The 26,086-nt window shown below is 41.8% G+C and overlaps 2 protein-coding genes across 2 annotated transcripts in view; one reads left to right on the top strand and one right to left on the bottom strand.

Annotated features, from left to right (window-relative positions):
- Positions 1–1,218: 1,218 nt before the first annotated feature.
- Positions 1,219–15,417, bottom strand: LOC118945348 (uncharacterized). The gene is made up of 5 exons (XM_036968210.2): positions 14,966–15,417; positions 10,977–11,046; positions 10,780–10,883; positions 7,717–7,839; positions 1,219–5,925 (listed from the first exon to the last, which is right to left on the bottom strand). The coding sequence occupies exons 1-5, from the start codon at positions 15,156–15,158 to the stop codon at positions 5,264–5,266; spliced, it is 1,152 nt and encodes a 383-aa protein (XP_036824105.2). The 5' UTR covers positions 15,159–15,417; the 3' UTR covers positions 1,219–5,263.
- A 7,561-nt stretch (positions 15,418–22,978) lies between these two features.
- LOC110510232 (coronin-6) overlaps positions 22,979–26,086 on the top strand; it is a 37,075-nt gene continuing 33,967 nt past the window's right edge. The window contains exon 1 of the mRNA XM_036967985.2: positions 22,979–23,357. The gene's annotated coding sequence lies outside the window, so the exon portion shown is untranslated. The remainder of the gene's footprint in view (positions 23,358–26,086) is intronic.

Here is a 26,086-nt window from a genome sequence, read left to right as displayed (position 1 = left end):
AACTGTGTGCCATGTTGAATTCAATGGAAATGGTTCTGTACAGAACGACCGGTTGAGAACCGTTGTGATTATGGTGAGGGCAGATCCCATACGGTGTGCTGCATTCGTTTTGACATTTCAGATGTTCACACCCATATTAATCAGGCCACACCTCACCATCCAAACCACGTGTCATTCAGTATAAACCACACGGCATGGCAAATGTTGAAGCGAACTGAACGCACCCCAGTTCTTCCTCTGTCCTTTACTTCTCAAAGCTCATTGGAGGAGGAAGTCCGAGGGAGGGGACCTTGGATCCTCTCCTCCAATGAGCTTTGAGAGGAATTGAGAACTTATCTACTGTAGTGATATCTTCAGACACAACCTTTTTATTTTCAAAAGACATTCAAGAGAGAGAAATGGTAATGGCATCTTTTTGTAGCCACTAACTCTGCCGTGGTTCGTTGGAGAAAAGGCGAAAATAAGGTCTGTGATAAAACACAGGCTTAGGAGACCTAATCGGTTCTGTTTGATAATCCTCAGCTAATGTCACTAATTGAAGAATTAGTAAATAAAAAAAAGGCTTCATTGAGGTCATGTTCAGTGCTCTTATCTCAGGACAAAATATTTAACATCTCTTCAAACTCAGACCAAATGTTCTTCATTTATCCTATAGGGATGGCTGAACAAAGATTTTATGGAGTTAGTTCATAAGTCAATTGAAATATTAATTCATCCCTAATCTATAGATTTCACATGCCTGGGCAGGGGCGCAGTCCTAGGCCCACCCACTCATTCTGAGTTTTTCCCCACAAAAGGGCTTTATTATAGAGTGAAATACTCCCCTTCAGATGATCCCGCCGGATGTGGAGGTCCTTACACGTGGTCTGCGAGTATGAGGCCGGTTGGACGTACTGCCAACTTCTCTAAAATGATGTTGGAGGTGCCTTATGTTAGAAAAATTAACATAAATGATCTGGCAACAGCTCTGGTGGACATTCCTGCAGTCAATTGCACACACCCTCAAAACCTGAGACGTCTGTGGCATTGTGTTGTGTGATAAAACGACACGTTTTAGAGTAGCCTTTTATTGTCCCCAGCACAAGGTGCACCGATCGTGCTGTTTAATCAGCTTCTTGATATGCCACACCTGTCAGGTGGATGGATTATCTTGGGAAAGGAGAAATGCTCACTAACAGGGAGGTAAATGTGTGTGCACCACATTTTAAAGAAATAAGCTTTTTGTGGTATGGAACATTTCTGGGATATTTTATTTCAGCTCATGAAACCAACACTTTACATGTGTTTATATTTTTGTTCAGTATAATTTCCAGGTTTTAGGACAACAAACTGGTGAGCTCTTTGCAAGCCCAATCAATGATGACACTTTTAATCGTTACCATGTTTTCCACAGTGAGTCACTAGCTAAGTTTCCATCCAATTTGAGCAGTGGTGTTTCCACCAAACAGTCAGTTGCTGATGACGTGCTGTTTTGCACCGAATAAAAAACTCTACCGATTTATCACAAAAACTGTTCCGTTAAAAAAACAAATGTGCTTACTTTGGTTGAGGCAGTGGTGTAAAGTACTACTTAGGTCATTTTTTTTGTAGGAACCTGTACTTTATATTTATTTTAGAAAACTATTACTTCACTGAATAACTTTTTACTCCATACATTTTTCAATGCTTAGCAGGACAGGAAATTGGTCAAATTCACACACTTATCAAGAGAACAACCCTGGTCTTCCTTCCTGCCTCACATCTGGCGGACTCACAAGAGAACAACCCTGGTCTTCCCTCCTGCCTCACATCTGGCGGACTCACAAGAGAACAACCCTGGTCTTCCTTCCTGCCTCACATCTGGCGGACTCACAAGAGAACAACCCTGGTCTTCCCTCCTGCCTCAGATCTGGCGGACTCACAAGAGAACAACCCTGGTCTTCCCTCCTGCCTCAGATCTGGCGGACTCACAAGAGAACAACCCTGGTCTTCCCTCCTGCCTCAGATCTGGCGGACTCACAAGAGAACAACCCTGGTCTTCCCTCCTGCCTCAGATCTGGCGGACTCACAAGAGAACAACCCTGGTCTTCCCTCCTGCCTCAGATCTGGCGGACTCACAAGAGAACAACCCTGGTCTTCCCTCCTGCCTCAGATCTGGCGGACTCACAAGAGAACAACCCTGGTCTTCCCTCCTGCCTCAGATCTGGCGGACTCACAAGAGAACAACCCTGGTCTTCCCTCCTGCCTCAGATCTGGCGGACTCACAAGAGAACAACCCTGGTCTTCCCTCCTGCCTCAGATCTGGCGGACTCACAAGAGAACAACCCTGGTCTTCCCTCCTGCCTCAGATCTGGCGGACTCACAAGAGAACAACCCTGGTCTTCCCTCCTGCCTCAGATCTGGCGGACTCACAAGAGAACAACCCTGGTCTTCCCTCCTGCCTCAGATCTGGCGGACTCACAAACAAAGCGCGTGTTCAATGGTATCTGGATATTGGAGTGTGCCCCTGGCTAGCCAAGAAAAGTGCCGTCTGGTTTGCCTAATATACTTTAAAGGAATTTGATATGATTTATACTTTTAATTTGGCTACTTAAAGTATATTTAAAACAATACTTTTAATTTTATTGGAAAGGAGCATCAAGATGACCATGCACTGAAGATCATCATAATTGATTTAATCTTTAACAATAAACTCATGGTTTCCAGAGTAATAGTGGGACTCCAACGTTTCCTCTATATATTATACCAATATTTCCACCACCATTTCTTGCCCAAATAATTTGACACAAAAAATAAAATTGTACCAAAACTACTCGTTTCCATCACAGCTGTCGTGATAAAAAATGTTTATACGGTATGACTTTACTCACGTAAAAACTGTGGATGGAAATGTGGTTAATGTTCATTTTAACAGCATTGATGAAGACCACAATGAAGAACACTGTGCCAGCTTAAAGATCCACTGCAACCATTATCTAAATATCAAATCATTTGTGATTATTTTCAATTAAAATTATAAAAAAATACAGTGAGTTCCAAATGTATTGTGACAATGAATTAATTTTGTCTCTGTACTCCAGCACTTTGGATTTGGAATTATAGAATGACTACGAGGTTAATATGAGGGTATTTTCATCTGGGTGAACATTTGAAAGTTAAAAGAACTTTTTGCACATGGTCACCTAAAATGGAGGGGACTAAAAGTATTGGGACAAACTCACTTATACAGTGCCTTCGGGAACTATTCAGACCACTTGACTTTTTCTAAATTTTGTTACATTACAAATGTATTATTATTTTTTTAAATGAATCAAATCTACACACAATACCCCATACTGACAATGCAAAAACAGGTTTAGAATTTTTGCTAATATATATAAATAAAAAACAAAACATTTACAAAAAGTATTCAGACACTTTACTCAGTACTTTGTTAGTACTTGATTATAGCATTGAGTCTTCTTGGGTATAACGCTACAAGCCTGGCACACCAGTATTTGGGGAGTTTCTCCCATTCTTCTCTGCACATCGTCAAGCTCTGTTCAGTTGAATGGGGAGCGTTGCTGCACAGCTGTTTTCAGGTCTCTCCAAAGAAAGATTAGACGGGGTTCAAGTCTGGGCTCTGGTTGGGCCACTCACGGACATTCAGAGACGTGTCCCGAAGCTACTTCTACGTTGTCTTGGTTGTGTGCTTAGGGTCGTTGTCCTGTTGGAAGGTGAACCTTCACCCCAGTCTGAGGTCCTGAGCAGGTCTCTGTAATTTGCCTCGATCTTGACTAGTCTCCCAGTCCCTGCTGCTGAAAAACATCCCCATAGCATGATGCTGCCACCACCATGCTTCACCGTAAGGATGGTGCCAGGTTTCCTCCAGATGTGACACTTGGCATTCAGGCCAAAAAGTTCAATCTTGGTTACATCAGACCAGAGAATCTTGTTTCTCATGTCTTTAGGTGCCTCTTCATAAAGGCCTGATTGGTAGAGTGCTGCAGAGATGGGAGACCCTTCCAGAATAACAACCATCTTCACAGAGGAACTCTAGAGCTCTCGTCAGAGGGTTCTTGGTCACCTCCCTGACCAAGGCCCTTCTCCCCCGATTGCTCAGTTTGGCCGGGCAGCTCTAGGAAGAGTCTTGATGGTTCCAAACTTCTTCCATTTAAGAATGGAGGCCACTGTGTTCTAGGGGACCTTCAATGCTACAGCGACCTTCTGGTACCCTTCCCCAGATCTGTGTCTCAACACGATCCTGTCTCAGAGGTCTACAGACAATTCCTTAGACCTCATGGCTTGGTTTTTGCTCTGTCATGCACTGTCAACTGTGGGACCTTATATAGACAGGTGTGTGCCTTTCCAAATCATGTCCAATCAATTGAGTTTACCACAGGTGGACTCCAATCAAGTTGTAGAAACATCAAGGATGGTCAATGGAAACAGGATGCATCTGAGCTCAATTTAGAGTCTCATAGCAAAGGGTCTGAATACTTATGTAAATAAGGTATTTCTGTTTTTTTTTAAAAATAAATTCAAAACCTGTTTTCGCTTTGTCATTACGGGGTAATGTGTGTCGATTGCTGAGGATTTTGTATTTATTTAATCCATTTTCAGAATAAGGCTGTAAGGTAACAACGCGTGGGAAAAGTCAAGGGGTCTGAATGCGTTTTAAAAGCCCAGTGTGTGTGTGTATTAAAGTGGCCAGACTTAGTATCTGGTCCCATATCCCTAGCACATAATGACTACATCAAGCCTGTGACTCTACAAACGTATTGGATGCATTGGTTATTTATTTTGGTTGTTTCAGATTTTTTTCCCCCAATAGAAATGAATGGTTAAATAACGTATTGTCATTTTGGAGTCACTTTTATTGTAAATGAGAATATAATATGTTTCTAAAACACAATCTACATTAATGTGGATGCTACCATGATTACAGATAGTTCTGAATTAAAAATCGGGAATAATTATGAGTGAGAAAGTTAGACGCACAAACAATATCATACCCCCATGACATAGCCTCTTACCATTACAACAACAACAGAGGTTAGTTAGCATGATATTTATGCCTAACTCATCATTCACAATTATCATGGTCCCATCCATTTAATGTAGAAGTGCTTAGAAATATATTCTATTTACAATAAAAGTGACAACATTATTTACTTTTAATTTCTATTGGGCACAACATCTGAAACAACCAATCTGCATCCAACACACTGTTCTCTGATGTTGTGAGAAATGTTGATGTCGATTGAAGCTCTTCCCACAGTCCGCGCAATGGTAAGGCTTTTCTCTAGTGTGTTTTACGCTGGTGGTTCTTTAGAGTAGAAGATGCGGTAAAACTCTTCCCACAGTCAGAGCAGCTATAGGATTTCTCCCCTGTATGTGTTCTCTGATGTTGTACCATACTCCCCTTTTGCCTGAAACTTTTCCCACAGTCAGAGCAGCTATACGGTTTCTCCCCTGTATGTATTCTCTGGTGGTATAACAAACTCCCCTTTTGACTGAAACATTTCCCACAGTCAGAGCAGCTATACGGTTTCTCCCCTGTATGTATTCTCTGGTGGTATACCAAACTCCCCTTATGACTGAAGTTCTTTCCACAGTCAGAACAGCTATGAGATTTCTCCCTTGTGTGTGTTCTCTGATGCTGTTTTAAGTTTGAATGTTGACTGAAACTCTTCCCACAGTCATAGCAATGGTAAGAATTCTCTCCAGTGGACGTGAGCGGATTCCTTGTTGACAAAGAGGTCTTGCCACATTCAGTGCCATAAGTTTCCTCCTCTTCTTCTCCTTTGATTTTAACAGTTAGACGCTGGAGCTGACTTTCATCCTCCATCTTGACTGACTCCATCTTTGGATCTGGCTTGCTTAGGTCGCTATGGTTACAGTCAGGACCCCCTTTCCCAGGCTGAGGACACTCCCACGTTTCCTCTTTCAGAACTCCAGAACAGTCTAGACAGAATATAAACAACAAGCATCACTGAAGAAGTCAGATTGATTTCCTGTTTACTCTCGTTCTGACACCTTATTTGTTAGTGCTGAGCAATTAGCCAACATTTGTAATTTTTAAACAACTAATTGACCGACATCGGATCAATTAGTTTAATTCCATTTAGTTCTCTAGAGAGAAATCATACGAAGCTGTAGAGTTGTAGTTTTCAATAGGCAAATATTCAACCTAGTTCAGCTCAGAAAAGTGGTAATTAACTACTATGAAAAGAAGCAAGGTGCTCGACTCCACCTTTAAATAAACTTAGATCAGGTGCTGAATTCTCGTATATAATACAAAAGATCAAAAATAGGACAGAAAAACATTTTTATTGCACAAATGTTAAGGTTATTCAGAGGGCTGTCCTATTTTTGTTCTTTGAATTTACTACAATGACTAGAATCCATTGCGGCAGTTCTTCCCAGCTCCACACCCAGACCGCATGAGAGAGGAATGTACATGACACAGAGACGAGAGAGATTGATAGCTCATGAGGTAGCTCTACCCGATTGATAGTTGTAGCAGACTTGAAAGTACGCCTTATCTACTTATTCTAGAACTACTAAAAGTGATTTAGTCAGCTCTGCAGCATGGGCAGCTACTAGCTAGCCAACAAATAGTATAACTCAATGGAGAGAGACAGAGGACAAGGTTAGACAGAGAGAGGACAAGGTTAGACGGAGAGAGAGACAGAGGACAAGGTTAGACGGAGAGAGAGACAGAGGACAAGGTTAGACGGATAGAGAGACAGAGGACAACGTTAGACGGAGAGAGAGACAGAGGACAACGTTAGACGGAGAGAGAGACAGAGGACAACGTTAGACGGAGAGAGAGACAGAGGACAACGTTAGACGGAGAGAGAGACAGAGGACAACGTTAGACGGAGAGAGAGACAGAGGACAACGTTAGACGGAGAGAGAGACAGAGGACAAGGTTAGACGGAGAGAGACACAGAGGACAAGGTTAGACGGAGAGAGACAGGAGAACGTTAGACGGAGAGAGAGACAGAGGACAAGGTTAGACAGAGAGAGAGACAGAGGACAAGGTTAGACGGAGAGAGACAGGAGAACGTTAGACGGAGAGAGAGACAGAGGACAAGGTTAGACAGAGAGAGAGACAGAGGACAAGGTTAGACAGAGAGAGAGACAGAGGACAAGGTTAGACGGAGAGAGAGACAGAGGACAAGGTTAGACGGAGAGAGAGACAGAGGACAAGGTTAGACGGAGAGAGAGACAGAGGACAAGGTTAGACGGAGAGAGACACAGAGGACAAGGTTAGACGGAGAGAGACAGGAGAACGTTAGACGGAGAGAGAGACAGAGGACAAGGTTAGACAGAGAGAGAGACAGAGGACAAGGTTAGACAGAGAGAGAGACAGAGGACAACGTTAGATGGTTGGCTGCTCCTGTCTGAGCAGAGATGACTTAATGAAATAATAATCAAAGAAAAGTAATATACACAACTGAAATATTTTACTGATGTAAAGTAATGTGCTAAGCAGTAATGGGAAGTCACTACCATCATGGGGCTCTTATTAATAGTTGTGTTCTATGTTGTTAGAGACTATGGAATTTCAATTAAAAAGGCTCTAAAATCATTTCAAGGTTATATTTCATTATGTTTAAAAAAACAAACAAATTAAATAGAAAACTGTGATAATATTTTTTTTTAACCGAAACCTCAAAAAGAAACTCATCTCTCGGTACTATTATTGATCCCAACAGGCCCAATACTGAATCTGATACGAATACTCACTTAGATACATAAAATTATCCACGTCTTCTTCTTTGATATTCAGGTCCAGAGTCTGACTTTCATCCTCCAGCTTCGGATCTAGCGTGCTTTGGTCACTATGGTAACAATCAGGACCATGCAGCACTGTTGAAAAAAAAGAAGAATAATAAGGTTAACTTAACAAGTGTTGTGTTTGAGGGGAAACTACCAAAGCAGGGCTCAAACTTGGGATGGGCGTGTGAAATAATTTCACTAGTCGGATATTCTTTATTTTATTCCTCTGCACAACGGGAGAGACTGTGCTGCAGGAGGAGGAAGCTGATCCGGTGTGAGATAACAGGGGAGGGGACAGGAGGGAGAGAGAGATGCAGTAGCCAAGCCAGATCATCAATGACGAGCTGGACTATCTAACTTACAGCAGACACAATGTTGTTTGTCAACAAGCACAACTGATGGAACGAATTGCAACAAAAAAAAAACATTTAAAATAAATATTTAAAAAAAATAATAATAATAAAAAAATTTAAAAAAAAGTATTTTAAAATCGCTGAAGTTGGAGACTTCTCCCTCACCAACTTTAAACATCTGCTATCTGAGCAGCTAACCGATCACTGCAGCTGTCCATCGGTAAATAGCCCACCCAATTTACCTATCTCATCCCCATACTGTTTTTATTTATTTACTTTTCTGCTCTTTTGCACACCAATATCTCTACCTGTACATGACCATCTGATCATTTATCACTCCAGTGTTAATCTGCTAAATTGTAATTATTCGCCTACCTCCTCATGCCTTTTGCACACAATGTATATAGACTTTTTTTTCTTAATGTGTTATTGACTTGTTTATTGTTTACTCCATGTGTAACTCTGTGTTGTTGTCTGTTCACACTGCTATGCTTTATCATCTTGGCCAGGTCGCAGTTGTAAATGAGGACTTGTTCTCAACTAGCCTACCTGGTTAAATAAAGGTGAAATAAAAAAATAAAAATGTTGGGATAATGTAACCACAGCAGTCTGGAAGATCCTCATTCCAAGGACTCGCTAGAAAGAGGATCACCAGCTCATCTGGCCCCGACTGAGATTGTGCTGAACAAGAGATGGCATCACCAAATTCCAGAATTTTTGGTATGCAGCAAGTCATCATGTTGGGTATTTTATCATTTCAATTTGAGGTATTACTTCATTACATACTCAATTCCCACTAACTCACATTGAGGCAAACAGTTCACACACATATATATATATGATAAACTCGGCAAAAAAAGAAACGTCCCTTTTTCAGCACTCTTTCAAAGATAATTCGTAAAAACCCAAATAACTTCAGATCTTCATTGTAAAGGGTTTAAACACTGTTTCCCATGCTTGTTCAATGAATCATAAATAATTAATGAACATGCACCTGTGGAATGGTTGCCAAGACACTAAAAGCTTACAGACAGTAGGCAATTAAGGTCACAGTTATGAAAACTTAGGACACTGAAGAGGAAATTCTACTGACTGAAAAAAAACAAAAGAAAGATGCCCAGGGTCCCTGCTCATCTGCGTGAACGTGACTTAGGCATGCTGCAAGGAGGCATGAGGACTGCAGATGTGGCCAGGGCAATAATTGCAAAGTCCGTTACTGTGAGACACCTAAGACAGCGCTACAGGAAGACAGGATGGACAGCTGATCGTCCTCCCAGTGGCAGACCACGTGTAACAACACCTGCACAGGATCAGTACATCTGAACATCACACCTGCGGGACAGTTATAGGATGGCAGCAACAACTGCCTGAGTTACAGCAGGAATGCACAATCCATCTGTGCTCAAACTGTCCACAATAGGCTGAGAGAGGCTGGACTGAAGGCTTGTAGGCCTGTTGTAAGGCAGGTCCTCACCAGACATCATCTGCAACAACGTTGCCTATGGGCACAAACCCACCGTCAGTGGACCAGACAGGACTGGCAAAAAGTGCTCTACACTGACGAGTCGAGGTTTTGTCTCACCAGGGGTGATGGTCGGATTCACGTTTATCGTCTCGAAGGAATGAACATTACACCGAGGCCTGTACTCTGGAACGGGATCAATATTGTGGTGGGGGGTCTGTCATGGTCTGGGGCAGCGTGCCACAGAACCATTTGACTGAGCTTGTCGTCATTGCAGGCAATCTCAACGCTGTGCATTACAGGGAAGACATCCTCCTCCCTCATGTGGTACACGTCCTACAGGCTCATTTTGACATGACCCTCCATCATGACAATGCCACCAGCCATACTGCTCGTTCTGTGCGCGATTTCCTGCAAGACAGGAATGTCAGTGTTCTGCCATGGCCAGCATAGAGCCCGGATCTCAATCCCATTGAGCACCTCTGGGACCTGTTGGATTGGAGGGTGAGGGCTAGGGCCATTCCCTCCAGAAATGTCTGGGAACTTGCAGGTGCCTTGGTGGAAGAGTGGGGTAACATCTCACAGCAAGAACTGGCAAATCTGGTGCAGTCCATGAGTAGAAGATGCACTGCAGTACTTAATGCAGCTGGTGGCCACACCAGAGACTGACTTACTTTTGATTTTGACCCCTTCCCTCTCCCTATTCCATTCCGGTTAGTCACATGTCTGTGGAACTTGTTCAGTTTGTCTCAGTTGTTGAATCTTATGTTCATACAAATATTTACACATGTTAAGTTTGCTGAAAATAAACACCGTTGACAGTGAGAGGACAGTTCTTTTTTTGCTGAGTTTATACAGTTGAAGTCAGAAGTTTACATACACCTTCGCCAAATACATTTAGACTCAGTTTTTCACAATTCCTGACATTTAATCCGGCTAAAAATGCCCCGCCTTAGGTCAGTTAGAATCACCACTATTTTAAGAATGTGAAAATGTAAGAGTGTGAAATGTAATAATAGTAGAGAGAATTAATTTAATTCAGCATTTATTTATTTCATCACATTCCCAGTGGGTCGGAAGTTTACATATACTAATTTAGTGTTTGGTAGCATTGCCTTTAAATTGTTTAACTTGAAACATAACTGACATTTTGGTTAATCGCTCAGCACTAACGCCTTAAAATGTCAAAGCCTAAGTGTTAACATTACTGTGTACCTTCAGAACAGTCAGGAAGGACATCGACCTCTGTGTCTGGACTTGCCATGGCAACAGCACTGCCGTCAGACTGTGCTTTATTGCATCTCGTCTTTCTTGAGTTTCTAGGGGACAACAGTAGAGCTCAAGTGAGAATTAGCAACTGAATGAAAACGCATTTAAAATGAAAACACAAAATGTAATGAATACAAACATACCTTGTCTGTTTGCCTTGGGGAAATATTGATGGAACAAAATCGGGGCTGTCGTAGTCCATAGAAGGTTCTCCTGGGTTGGAAAGAAAATATTTTTGGTGATTAGTGAATGGACTGGCTAGCAAACTTATGACTTACTAGAAGGTTATTTTATCTTGGCTTGCTAAATTATGTCAAAATCATCCCTAAGTATCTAGAATTGATTGTGTAGGTCAATGTAGTTCATTATAGAAGATTTGGACATGAAGCAAAAAAAATAAAAATAAAATCAATTTAAAAAAAAGGATAATATCGGTGCCATTGACCTGCTAAGAAGTTCACATTTGGAAACAGTGACATGGTAAACGAAACCAAAACATTTAATTGCTTGTCCTTTGCAGGGTATGTGTTAAGGGAATTTTTATCTATAAATGACTAATTATGTATACATTTCAAATCAGGATGTACTAAACAGAATAATATTATGTTACTGTATATCTACTAATCAAAATACTAAATGTTACTGTATATGTATGAATTTTCTTATCTGATCCCAGTACTGAAGTGAATGTGGTCAAGAGTTTAGTAACAATGACGGTCTGTTCCTTGGTACAAATGAATCAGACTGGCTAGAATGCTTATCTACACAAGAAAACCTTGACTCGTAAATTAAATTAGTAGGGAGACGGATGTGGGAAGGCTGGAGAGAAACTTTGTACTGGAACGGATATGGCACGGATTGGGGCTGGAACTAAAGGACGTAATTATCAGTTTATAACCTGTGGTAACCTGTATTGTGGCAGTACTCTCTTGAATAAAGGCTGTTACTTGACTTTTAAGACCGGGGCTCTGTCCATTCCTATAAAATAAGGGTCTTACAAATTCTTATGAATTGACAGAGTGTTTAATTGTAATTGGGAATTAAAACAGAGGAATTAAATTCCTTCAACAGTATGGAAACCAATATGTCATTTTTGTGAATTATTCCTTCAAAGCTAGAATCCTTAATTGAATGATATATACCCACTGATTCTTTTTTTTACATTTTATTTTACTCCTTTTTTCCTCCCCAATTTCTCAGTATCCAATTGGTAGTAGTTACAGTCTTGTCTCATCGCTGCAGCTCCCGTACGGACTCGGGAGAGGTGAAGGTCGAGAGCCATGCGTCCTCCGAAACACAACCCAACCAAGCCGCACTGCTTCTTGACACAATGCACATCCAACCCGGAAGCCAGCAGCACCAATGTGACAGAGGAAACACTGTACACTTGGCGACCTGGTCAGCGTGCACTGCACCCGGCCCGCCACAGGAGTTGCTAGCGTGCGACGAGACAAGGATATCCTTGCCGGCCAAACCCTTCCTAACCCGGACGACGCTGGGCCAATTGTGCGTCACCCCATGGACCTCCCGGTCCCGGCCGGCTGCGACAGAGTCTGGGCTCAAACCCAGAATCTCTGGTGGCACAGCTAGCATTGCAATGCAGTGCCGTCGACCACTGTGCCACCCGGGAGGCCACCCACTGATTCTTGAAGAATATAGCAGTAACTTATAAATGCCTCATGAGCTTAGTTCAACTGTCATACCACATCAGAACCCACAATATACTCTTGTTTTACTCCAACGTTTGTAAACATCGTAAATGTAAAACACTTTATAGCCTCAGTTTGGGGAAATCACCTTCCCAGTCAGTCTATTGTGTGTATTGGACATTCAATACATTCATATTGCAATGTACAGCCTTACCCCCATTTCATGGACCCAAGATCCAAAGGTATCAGCCTATCCCTCTGGTGGTGTGGGGTGGATGGGGTTTATCCTGCCTGGTTGGCCCTGTCCACCTGGTCGTGCAGCTGAATCAGTTTCTGCCTAGGACTATGGAACCCTGACCTGTTCAATTGATTTATTTTATTTAACCTATATTTAAGTAAGTGTGTCCATGATTGAGTCTGAATGAAAAGATGGGAGAAAGAACTACAGTTCATTCGAAAAGTATTCTATTTGTGTCTCCCCTTAGGCCTGTTTATATGGACAACGTTGATGTTATAGATCTGTCATTGTCAGCAGAGTAGGCTACCCTGTCATTTGTCATATTAAGAAAAGATTCAGCTGATGTCTCCAGTCATACAACGTGTAGTAGAATTGTATGAAATGTGTTTTCCCGTGCAAAGAAAGAAGAAGCATGTCTGATATGGCCTATAGCCCAGGCCTCTACTCTATACGCCACTCAGCCACGCATTGAACAGTCTTTTTTGAGAACAGTGATTCAGTTGTATTATAAACCTAAATCATGACTAGCCAATCTACTCATCACATTCTGAATAGTAGGCTGTCTTACATCAGTCTCTGCAAATGTGATGATGCAAGGAATGCTTTTTGGGTTGGTTAAATTTCTCAAGTGTCCGGTATATATATATATATATATATATGAGAACTTGTTCTCAACTTGCCTACCTGGTTAAATAAAGGTGTTCTCAACTGGCCTACCTGGTTAAATAAAGGTGTTCTCAACTGGCCTACCTGGTTAAATAAAGGTGTTCTCAACTGGCCTACCTGGTTAAATACAGGTGTTCTCAACTGGCCTACCTGGTTAAATACAGGTGTTCTCAACTGGCCTACCTGGTTAAATAAAGGTGAAATAAAAAATAAAAACAAATCGCAATATGTTCCATTCACACAATAGACCCGAATAGTAAGTTGATTTCCCACAGTTAAAATGGCACTCTATTCTCCTTTTTCACCTCATTTGACACCTGATTATTAACAAAAGGCATCTCTCATTAAGTGGTCCAGGTAAGTCATGACATGGCACGAGGGGGGGGACACTTTCCTCTTTTGTTCTCTATTGACATCACAACTTCCCATCAAACCAGCTCCTTGAATGCCCAACTAGACAGTGTCAGAGGAAAGCCCCCCCAAAATTGTCAGACTTCAGTCATCCAAGTCATAGACTGTTCTCTCTGCTACCGAACGGCAAGTGGTACCGGAGCACCAAGTCTCAGTCTAAAAGGCTCCTTAACAGCTTCTACCCCCAAACCATAAGACTGCTGAACAATTCATCAAAAGGCCACCCGGACTATTACATTGACACCCCCTCACTTTACCACTACCTACATGTACAAACTACCTGGACTAACCTGTACCCCCGCACATTGACTCGGTACCGGTACCCCCTGTATATAGCCTCGTTATTGTATTGTGTTATATTTAGGAAATAATTTTAAAAGTATGTTTTTTTTTTAACTCTATTGTTGGTTAATGGCTTGTAAAGGTCTGTTGTATTCCGTGCATGTGACAAATACATTTTTATTAGATCCTGCAGTACTTGTGGCAATCCAGGAACGGGTTGCCTACCTCTGCCCTACTTATTGAAGTTTGCAGTTGTGTCTATAAATACTATTTTGCTCAAAGCATTAATTTACCCTTCAGTGTGTGTACTTGACTGTATTTAGAATTGGGATATTGCTTTTCAACAGGAAAAGGTGGAGATACTGAAGTCCCACGATAAGAAGGTACTACGCTAATATTTGTGTATACTCTTCAAGAATTGTAATCTGTGGGTGTCACTGTGTAGGCTGATACCTATGGGTCTTGGGTCCATGAAATGGGGTAAGGTTGTAACTTTTGCCCACAATGCAATTATGAAGTCTAATACGTTTCTAATACGTTGTCAAATTAACGAATTATTGTCTGTTGATTAAAAAAAAAAGTTAACATTCCAACCATGTGGGTCTATCTAGTCCAATTGTGTGATGATTACTACATTTTTATCAGTTTGCATAAATGTCAACAGGGTAACTTTATTTTAAAGGCGAACAGCCGATCCCACTATTGTTGCTCACGCTGTTCACGACACACGTGAATTTCAGTGGTTCAGTACATTTCTCCAGCCCTATACCCTAACTTTTTTAGCTAAACAAAGGCGGGTATTGCGCTGTTATTTTTATTAATTCCGTCATTTTATCTTTAACTAGCAAACGTATTAGCATTTGCTAACTAGGCAAAGCATACTTACCAGAGATGAAATGAGCTCCACACAAGCTATAATCACCCCTCAGACCATCAGGGCCCCAATCCACCCGTTTTATGGCTTGCAGCCACAACCGTCTTCTATTCTTTTGGAAGGGATGAGATCCTCTTGGTATAGTGAAGAATCTCCATCCTTGACCAGCTCGATTAGCACAATTCACCGCACAGCAGTTTCTCATTGTTGTTGCTAACTACAGTAGCTAAGAAATACTAAAATATATGTTATGGTATGTACTTTGTTCGGTCGAGCTAGAGGCTTCGTGATGGGACTCGTGATACCGGAGCGCCGATACTCCGAGGAAGTTTTCAAAGCACTAGTTGCTGATTCGACCACTGGTATAAATTCAAGAATTGGACACTGCGTCCAAGATGTCCGACCGTTGTTTTCAAGGTAATCAGATGAAGAGGCGAAGCGAGAGAATTTACTCCGCCCAAAATGTGTCCACGTGAGTTAAACCCTTTTTTTGTATGGAGGTGAATGAGAGAGTGTCGAATTACGTGAGGCTTATTTGATTGACTAGAAGTGTCGTAATATTTAGGCTTTTTTTTTTTACATACACTCAGTGGCCAGGCCAATTTATTTAGTACATCAACCTGTTCACGAAAATTGATCACTCCAACAGACGGCGAGTCTTCTTCTTCTATGGTATATTGGCGTTTGCACCATTTAGTGTACACCCTCCCTCTTATGTGTGGGATGGAAACAGGAAAAACGGAACAAACTAACAAAAACTAAAACGACCTACAAAAAATAAGTAAACTAAGTCAAACAAATGCTCTGTTAAAAACAAAACAGATCTGATCCCTACACAGTACCAAAAACCTTTCTGCCTCAGCCACAATAATATCCAGTTTCTTTGACTTTGAGACTTGAGTTTAGAACTGTGGCAATGAACGCCACAAAATCCTCCTTTTTAACACACAAGGTATCTTTTGACTGGCAGCTAACATTTACCACAGGCAAGACATCCATCCAATACCATGTCTTTACTAGCGTCACTTGTTTTCTCAACACTTTTAATCACCTCCACATAGGAAATTCGATTGACCACTTAAGTTTTTCCACCTCAATCTCCTTCACCCTTACAGGGCTCTTGGGATCATAATCCCCACCACAATCAGCATCCACTTCCGCCATCTCTCAGAGACTGTCATGCTTCTACACACCTTTCTTCAGTATAATCCATCCGTCTGCACACACTTGCAACAATCAATCAATCAATCAATCAAATGTATTTATAAATCTCTTTTTTTTTACATCAGCAGATGTCACATAGTGCTATACAGAAACCCAACCTAAAACCCCAAACAGCAAGCAATGCAGATGTAAAATCCTGGCCAAATTCTTAATTTATTTTACACTGTAGTGGTTTGGGGTCAAAAGCTCTTTCGGCGTATCTTAAATAACCAAGCTCCACATGCGTTGGTACTGTAGGTGCTCTTCATTTTTTTTTAAACAGGACCCACAGACTTTTTTTATCCATTGACCTAGCAGGTCAGATGCTGGGCACCAACCACACCAGGAAGTCTCTTTCGGTGTTCAACCTGAACCTCTGTCTGAGATGTCTCCTTTGATGGGTGCACTGCACTGAAGTTCAAAGCGCAATCTTCCTCTGTTATTCATAAAAACAACGAATAAAATAAGACCACACCTGGTCACTCAGACTCCTTGTTTTTCCCAGCACATATATTCACAATTTGACACCTCAAACGGGTCTCCTACATATGCATCCTTATTCAACAAACGCATCCCAACATGAAACGATGAATTATCGTTCATACACGTATCCTCCACTCCAATTTTGGACAATTTCCTTTTTGTTAGATTTTTTGACACTAATGTTGTCCATTCAGAACATTCGTCTTCACCAACTTTGCTCGACACGCTGCCTCCACTTCCTCCATCTCTCAGAGAGTGAGACATGTGGCCATGGCTTGCTATATAAAGTAGGCATCGAAGCATTCAGTTACTGTTCGATTGAACGTTAGAATGGGCAAAACAAGTGACATAAGACACTTTGAGCGTGGTATGATCGTCGATGCCAGGCGCAACGGAACCATTATGTCTAGGGTTTACAGAGAATGGCGCGACAAACAAAACACAGGAGAATGTCAAGAATCGTGTAAGCTAACAGGCGGGCCACAAACAGTCAAATAATGGCGCGGTACAACAGTGGTGTGCAGAATGGCATCTCAGAATGCACAACTCATCACACCTTGTCACGGATGGGCTATTGCAGCAGACACCGAAAATAAGGTTTGAGGTTAACAGGCTTAGGATGTTTAATGAGATAATATCAGTCAGTTAACATGACTTTGATGAATCACAAAGCATTTGCAAATAAATTCATGTGATTTCCTGGAGAAAAAAAATCTAATTTTGTCTGTCATAGTTGAAGTGTACCTATGATGAAAAGTACAGGCCTCTCTCATATTTTTAAGTGGGAGAACTTGCACAATTGGTGGCTGACTAAATACTTTTTTGCCCCACTGTAAATTAGCTTTTCTCACTTTATTTCTTTGTATGCTGTGTCAAAATGTATTTCTGGAGACAAGTTTCACATCCCACTGGATACTGGTTGAATCCACATTGTTTCCACGTCATTTCAATGAATTGAAGTTGAACCAACGTGGAATGGATGATAAGTGTGACAATAAGGATTGTGATGATGATGAAATGTGTTTCGATGTTGTTTTCCTTCTAAATAAGACGCTACCTTTAATAGGTAATAGGTTGATGATTGGCATATATTCCAACATTTGTGTAATTTAAGGTTCAATAAATGTAAGATGACATCATACATTATATGTATATTTTTGATGACGTTAAATGAACCTGAATCTGAACTGAACAGAACTTGCCAACCTGCCAAGAAACCACAACCACATGGGGGTTATACAGTTTGGCACCAGCAATCATTCAGACAGTAGAAAGCACCTGCTTTCTGGAATCCCTCACACACGTCTGCTGTGACCGCTTTATATAATCAGGCATACCGATAAAGTGTCCATCCCATGAGAATTCAATGATTTCTCTACCATAACGGACCTCCAACGTGTTTTTAGAGAATTTGGCAGTACGTCCAACCGGCCTCACAGACGCAGACCACGTGTAACCATGGCAGCACAGGACCTCCTCATCTGGCTTCTTCACCTGCAGGATTGTCTGAGACCAGCCACCCGGACAGCTGATGAATACGAAGAGTATTTCTGTTTGTAATAAAGCCCTTTTGTGGGTGTAAAACACATTCTGATTGGCTGGGCCTGGAACCCCAGCGAGTGGGCCTTGCTCCCAAATATTTGCTCCTATGCCCTCCCAGGCCCATCCATGGCTGCACCCCTGCCCAGCCATGTGAAATCCAAAGATTACACCTAATTCATTTATTTACATTGACTGATTTCCTTATATGAACTGTAAGTCAGTAAAATTGTTGACAATTGTTGAAATTGTTGCGTTTATATTTTTGTTCACTATATAAACAAACTATTATGTTGAAATTAACTGGCCTCTCCTTCACACAGACAGGACTAGCCATAGTGGCTAGGAGAGGCCAGTTAACAAGACTTATAACATAATAGTTTGTTTATATAGTGAACAAAAATATAAATGCAACAATTTCAACAATTGTCAACAATTTTACTAAACAAGCTGCATGTCTCATGTCTTACCTGTTCTTTCATGCGCAATGATGAACCTGGCTTCTCCTCTTTTATATTGAACATTGGTGCAGCTTTGAATTATTTATGTGTGGTATGATTGATAGTTGCATTTTGCAGATCTGGACAAACTACCCACTATTTGCACTGACTGGTGGATAGAGGGCAGGATAGACTGTTAGACTGGTAGAATATACTGACCTGCGGTATGGTAAAAGTTAGCACACAGAAAAGAGTAGTGCATAAAGGAAGTACCAAAACACCTTAATATAGGGGAGGAGCATGCAAGCAGATGAGGAAATGTGGCTCGAATGAAATAAATTATAAAGTAAAACCTGCAAAATGGTGAATGTAAATCTGGGAAAAAATGCCCTTTCTTCCCCTGTGTCCAATAAAAAAAACACACAACCCTCCCCAAACCACAAAAATAAGTTTGACAACCCTCCCCAAACCACCAAAATAAGTTTGACAACCCTCCCCTATTTTGGACCACCACTGTCCCTACATTCTAAAAAGTACTGAATTCCAAAAATAATTTACAAAAAAAAAGAAACCATACAATCTTATATTGTACACCTGTACACATATTATCCCATTTGAGTCGGTAATCATTCATATGTAGTCCACACAATCTGATCAAACCATGAAAATTGTTGGAAGTCCATGTTTTTCCTTTGTTCTGTATGTGGTCGTACAAGACCATGTGTACCATGGATAACGTGTTATTTATGTAGAATGTTAAGTAATGTACAGTGTTTCTTTTGTATCCTATCCTATCCAATTTCTTTGTGCTACAAGACATTGTGAGCCTGATGCAAACCACTAACCCAGAAGTATTCAAGGCCCAGATCAATGCACTGAGAGATACTGCAGTCTATCAGGACTTCAGGTACAGTGACAGTGGGTGATAAACGTGTAGTGCAGGACAGACACGTAACAACTCATACAAGACATCTCTCTTTCATCTGCACACTCTTGGAAGAAAAGGTGATATCTAGAATATCTCGTTTATAACCTGACTACCGCCCCATAGCACTCACGTTTGTAGCCATGAAGTGCTTTGAAAGGCTGGATATGACTCACATCAGCATCCATCATCCCGGAAAACCAAGACCCACTCCAATTCATATACCGCCCCAACAGATCCACAGATGACACTCAATCGCACTCCACACTGCCCTTTCACATCTGGTCAAAAGGAACACCTACAGTTGAAGTCGGAAGTTTACATACACTCAATTAGTATTTGGTAGCATTGCCTTTCAATTGTTTAACTTGGGTCAAATGTTTTGGGTAGCCTTCCACAAGCTTCCCACAATAAGTGGGGTGAGTTTTGGCCCATTCCTCCAGACAGAGCTAGTGTAACTGGCTAATTTATTAAAAATAAAAAACTGAAATATCACATTTGCATCAGTATGCAGACCCTTTACTCAGTACTTTGTTGAAGCACCTTTGTCTATGACGCTACAAGCTTGGTACACCTGTATTTGGGGAGTTTCGCCCATTCTTCTCTGCAGATCCTCTGAAAGCTCTCTGTCAGGTTGGAACAGGCGTGTTGCTGCTCAGCTATTTTCCGGTCTCTGCAGAGATGTTTGAAGTCCGGGCTGGGCCACTCGAAGACATTCAGAGACTTGCCCCGAAGCCACTCCTTGTCTTGGTTGTGTGCTTAGGGTTCTTGTCCTATTGGAAGGTGAACCTTCGCCCCAATCGGAGGTCCTGAGCATTCTGGAGCAGGTTTTCATCAAGGATCTCTCTGTACTTTGCTCCGTTCATCTTTCCCTCAATCCAGACTTCTCTCCCAGTCCCAGTCCTGAAAAACATCCCACCGTGCTTCACCGTGGGGATGGTGCCAGGTTTCCTCCAGACGTGACACCTGGCATTCAGGCCAAAGAGTTCAATCTTGCTTTCATCAGACCAGATAATCTTGTTTCTCATGGTCTGAAAGTCCTTTAGGTGGCTTTTGGCAAACTCCAAGCGTGCTGTCATGTGCCTTTTACTGAGGAGTGGCTTCCGTCTGGTCACTCGACCATAAAGCACACACCTGTCTATATAAGGTCCCACAGTTGACAGTGCATGACAGAGCAAAAACCAGGCCATGATGTCAAAGGAATTGTCCATAGAGCTCCGAGACAGGATTGTGTCGAGGCACAGATCTGGGGAACGGTAGCAAATAATTCAGCAGCATTGAAGTTCCCAAAGAAGACAGTGGTCTCCACCATTCTTACATGGAAGAAGTTTGGAAACATCAAGATTCTTCCTAGAGCTGTCCACCCGGCCAAACTGAACAATCGGGGGAGAAGGGCTCATTCTGAGTGGCGCAGTGGTCTAAGCATCTCAGTGTTAGAGGCGTCACTACAGACACCCTGGTTCGAATCCAGGCTGTATCACAACTAAACGTGAATGGGAGTTCCATAGGGCGGCGCACAATTGGCCCAGCATCGTCCAGGTTTGGCCGGTGTAGGCCGTCATTGTAAATAAGAATTTGTTATTCACTGACTTGCCTAGATAAATAAAGGTTACATTTTTTTTAAATGGCCTTGACCAAGAACCAGATGGTCACTCTGACAGAACTCCAGAGTTTTTCTGTGGTGATTGGAGACCCTTCCAGAAGAACAATCCCCTCTGCAGCACTCTTCCAATAAGGGCTTTATGGTCGAGTGACCTGTTGTGTGACCTGTTGGGTGTCCTGTTGTGTGTCCTGTTGTGTGACCTGTTGTGTGTCCTGTTGTGTGTCCTGTTGTGTGACCTGTTGTGTGACCTGTTGTGTGTCCTGTGTGTCCTGTGTGTCCTGTTGTGTGACCTGTTGTGTGACCTGTTGTGTGACCTGTTGTGTGTCCTGTTGTGTGTAACCTGTTGGGTGACCTGTTGTGTGTCCTGTTGTGTGACCTGTTGTGTGACCTGTTGTGTGACCTGTTGTCATGTTGTCTTGCATCTTCATTTTATTTTTTTAATTCCTCCAAAGGCCAATACTGTAAACTGAAGAAGTGAACAAATTGTGTGTTACGGTCTTCATTGGCCCATAGACTTCACCAGGCCTCCTAGACTTCACTAGGCCTACTAGACTTCACCAGGCCTCATAGACTTCACTAGGCCTACTAGACTTCACCAGGCCTACTAGACTTCACCAGGCCTACTAGACTTCACCAGGCCTTCTAGACTTCCCCAGGCCTACTAGACTTCACCAGGCCTTCTAGACTTCCCCAGGCCTACTAGACTTCCCCAGGCCTACTAGACTTCACTAGGCCTACTAGACTTCACCAGGCCTACTAGACTTCACCAGGCCTCCTAGACTTCACCAGGCCTACTAGACTTCACCAGGCCTACTAGACTTCACCAGGCCTTCTAGACTTCACTAGGGCTACTAGACTTCACTAGGCCTACTAGACTTCACTAGGCCTACTAGACTTCACTAGGCCTACTAGACTTCACCAGGCCTACTAGACTTCACCAGGCCTTCTAGAATTCACTAGGCCTACTAGACTTCACTAGGCCTACTAGACTTCACCAGGCCTTCTAGACTTCACTAGGCCTACTAGACTTCACCAGGCCTCCTAGACTTCACTAGGCCTACTAGACTTCACTAGGCCTACTAGACTTCACCAGGCCTCATAGACTTCACTAGGCCTACTAGACTTCACTAGGCCTACTAGACTTCACCAGGCCTACTAGACTTCACCAGGCCTACTAGACTTCCCCAGGCCTACTAGACTTCACCAGGCCTACTAGACTTCACCAGGCCTCCTAGACTTCACTAGGCCTACTAGACTTCACCAGGCCTACTAGACTTCACTAGGCCTACTAGACTTCACTAGGCCTACTAGACTTCACCAGGCCTACTAGACTTCACTAGGCCTACTAGACTTCACTAGGCCTACTAGACTTCACTAGGCCTACTATACTTCACTCGGTCAGTGCTGAGTTTGTCGCCCTCTATCGGTATTAGGTCTGGGTGCATGCAGTTCATCTCAGCTCAGCACTGGATGGAGCCGCGTGCAGCTGTCAAACCGAACTAGGACAGATGATAGTTTGTAACGGAGTGACAGTTGGTCCGTTGTGCCACTGACTGGCGGAGTAGCCCACGGAATTTATGTCGGCCTGTTACCAGGTCTCACACTGGATAGTTTAGGAAATGGCTGCCAAATTTTGACAGCAGTCTTGGAAATCAAAGTGTATTGGCCCACATTTGGAAAAAAATACGTTTTAATCGTCTAAATAATTTATTCATGGCCATAGCATATCTGACAGTTTATAAGTAGACTATAGTTTACGAACATGGCAGATCGTCTAAGTTTTAATGTAACCCCCTCTTCCTCTTCACGCGCTTGTGTGGCACAGCCTAGCCAGTGACCACCTGACTCCTGCGCGCGATCGCAGCTCAACCTATAGCTCTGTCCCAGGCATACGAGAGATAGCCAGACAGGGCCTTTCGAAAATAGACGGGACCACTTTGACCCCTTTCCCATATCCCCTCCCTCCGCTCCTTCTCTCTCTGTCCTCCTTTCAGACCCCCTCCCTTCTTGCTCGTCTCGCCGCGTCATAGTTGTACCTCGCGCCCGCCGCCAAGTCCGCACCAAGTGTACAAAACTGGACCACAGAGAACCAGAGAAAACACTCCAATAAGCACGGCGCGTTACCGAGAACAGAAAACTACCAAGGGAAGGGGGAGTGGAGAATTCGGAGGGCGAACGACCGGTGGGAATACCCAACAAATACCGAGCTGAGTGAGTTGCCTCAATTGACCCAAAGCAGCCGTGTTCTACTATAATTAATAACGTCAATAACCGTCGACTCTGCAGTTGAATGCTGCGACAGCTTCTTTTACCGCATTGCCAGTGTGTGCGTAATGCTGGGAAAGTCATAGATGTCACAATGTGACTGCGCACTTTTTATCCGCGGACAGTGTCGAGCTTTAAGTTGTGACTGCTGAACCAAATGGAGCACGTTGTGCAGGGCCAGAGGGGAGGGGGGGGGGGGGGGTGCCCCCCTCCTTTCCTTATAGGGGTAACATTATTAGGCTACTGTGGTAGGTTTCCAGATGTGTGAGTGTGCGTGCTTGCGCATACGAGTTTAAGGATTGTGTGCGTGCGTGTAGTCGCCAATATTCTTGTTATTGACAGATCAGGGAGATCTGTTTCATTTTCCTATTGGGGATGGTTAGGCCCTCTCCCCAGAGCCCCAGAGTGGTAAGGGTAGGGCTGGTGTTAGAGCTGGGGGTGGGAACGGACAGTTTGGCATGTCTATATTAGGAAAGTGACCATGTCATTCTTTTGCTCTGTCTGGAGAGCCATGCCAGAACAGAGCAGAGAATATAAGAGCTAAGGCCTATCACAGCTACAGACAGACAGACAGACAGACAGACAGACAGACAGACAGACAGACAGACAGACAGACAGACAGACAGACAGACAGAACTTGTCTGTACTGTAATGGAGGTGGTTGAATGCATTGATTGTTAGTCTCTCTGGACAAGAGCGTTCCCTAGGTGGTAACAATGTAAATGGAATGGTTTCTGGGATATGAACAAACATGCAGTAATGGAAATCTATGCATTCCTATCTTTTTGCCCTGAACGGTTTGTTTCTAAAGAGTAGGCCTACCTTATTATACTGTTATAAACTGTTTAAAGAGTAGGCCTACCTTATTATACTGTTATAAACTGTTTAAAGAGTAGGCCTACCTTATTATACTGTTATAAACTGTTTAATAAAGAGTAGGCCTACCTTATTATACTGTTATAAACTGTTTAAAGAGTAGGCCTACCTTATTATACTGTTATAAACTGTTTAATAAAGAGTAGGCCTACCTTATTATACTGTTATAAACTGTTTAAAGAGTAGGCCTACCTTATTATACTGTTATAAACTGTTTCATAAAGAGTAGGCCTACCTTATTATACTGTTATAAACTGTTTAAAGAGTAGGCCTACCTTATTATACTGTTATAAACTGTTTAAAGAGTAGGCCTACCTTATTATACTGTTATAAACTGTTTAAAGAGTAGGCCTACCTTATTATACTGTTATAAACTGTTTAATAAAGAGTAGGCCTACCTTATTATACTGTTATAAACTGTTTAATAAAGAGTAGGCCTACCTTATTATACTGTTATAAACTGTTTAATAAAGAGTAGGCCTACCTTATTATACTGTTATAAACTGTTTAATAAAGAGTAGGCCCACCTTATTATACTGTTATAAACTGTTTAAAGAGTAGGCCTACCTTATTATACTGTTATAAACTGTTTAAAGAGTAGGCCTACCTTATTATACTGTTATAAACTGTTTCATAAAGAGTAGGCCTACCTTATTATACTGTTATAAACTGTTTAAAGAGTAGGCCTACCTTATTATACTGTTATAAACTGTTTAAAGAGTAGGCCTACCTTATTATACTGTTATAAACTGTTTAATAAAGAGTAGGCCTACCTTATTATACTGTTATAAACTGTTTAATAAAGAGTAGGCCTACCTTATTATACTGTTATAAACTGTTTAAAGAGTAGGCCTACCTTATTATACTGTTATAAACTGTTTAAAGAGTAGGCCTACCTTATTATACTGTTATAAACTGTTTAATAAAGAGTAGGCCTACCTTATTATACTGTTATAAACTGTTTAAAGAGTAGGCCTACCTTATTATACTGTTATAAACTGTTTAATAAAGAGTAGGCCTACCTTATTATACTGTTATAAACTGTTTAAAGAGTAGGCCTACCTTATTATACTGTTATAAACTGTTTAATAAAGAGTAGGCCTACCTTATTATACTGTAATAAACGGTTTAAAGAGTAGGCCTACCTTATTATACTGTTATAAACTGTTTAAAGAGTAGGCCTACCTTATTATACTGTTATAAACTGTTTCATAAAGAGTAGGCCTACCTTATTATACTGTTATAAACTGTTTCATAAAGAGTAGGCCTACCTTATTATACTGTTATAAACTGTTTAAAGAGTAGGCCTACCTTATTATACTGTTATAAACTGTTTAAAGAGTAGGCCTACCTTATTATACTGTTATAAACTGTTTAATAAAGAGTAGGCCTACCTTATTATACTGTTAGAAACTGTTTAAAGAGTAGGCCTACCTTATTATACTGTTATAAACTGTTTAACGAGTAGGCCTACCTTATTATACTGTTATAAACTGTTTCATAAAGAGTAGGCCTACCTTATTATACTGTTATAAACTGTTTAATAAAGAGTAGGCCTACCTTATTATACTGTTATAAACTGTTTAAAGAGTAGGCCTACCTTATTATACTGTTATAAACTGTTTAATAAAGAGTAGGCCTACCTTATTATACTGTTATAAACTGACAGTCAGCTGACTAGGTATTTCTCTGTTACACTGTATTACACTCTATTACACTGCATTCCACTCTATTACACCCTATTACACTCTGTTACACCCTATTACACTCTGTTACAATCTATTACACCCTATTACACT

The sequence above is a fragment of the Oncorhynchus mykiss genome, chromosome 29, assembly GCF_057628025.1.
Source record: "Oncorhynchus mykiss isolate SJ-2025 chromosome 29, ASM5762802v1, whole genome shotgun sequence".
Classification (NCBI taxonomy): domain Eukaryota; kingdom Metazoa; phylum Chordata; class Actinopteri; order Salmoniformes; family Salmonidae; genus Oncorhynchus; species Oncorhynchus mykiss.
This window is presented reverse-complemented; position numbering and strand designations above follow the sequence as displayed.

Bases quoted from the DNA above. Each gene is read 5' to 3' on its own strand.
- LOC118945348 (XM_036968210.2), bottom strand. From the start codon at position 15,158: ATGAGAAACTGCTGTGCGGTGAATTGTGCTAATCGAGCTGGTCAAGGA. The intron at 7,840-10,779 runs GTACACAGTAAT...TTTTTTCAACAG, and splicing joins CCTTCCTGACTGTTCTGAAG to TGCTGCATGGTCCTGATTGT. The intron at 5,926-7,716 runs GTGAGTATTCGT...TATTCTGTCTAG, and splicing joins GGATAATTTTATGTATCTAA to ACTGTTCTGGAGTTCTGAAA.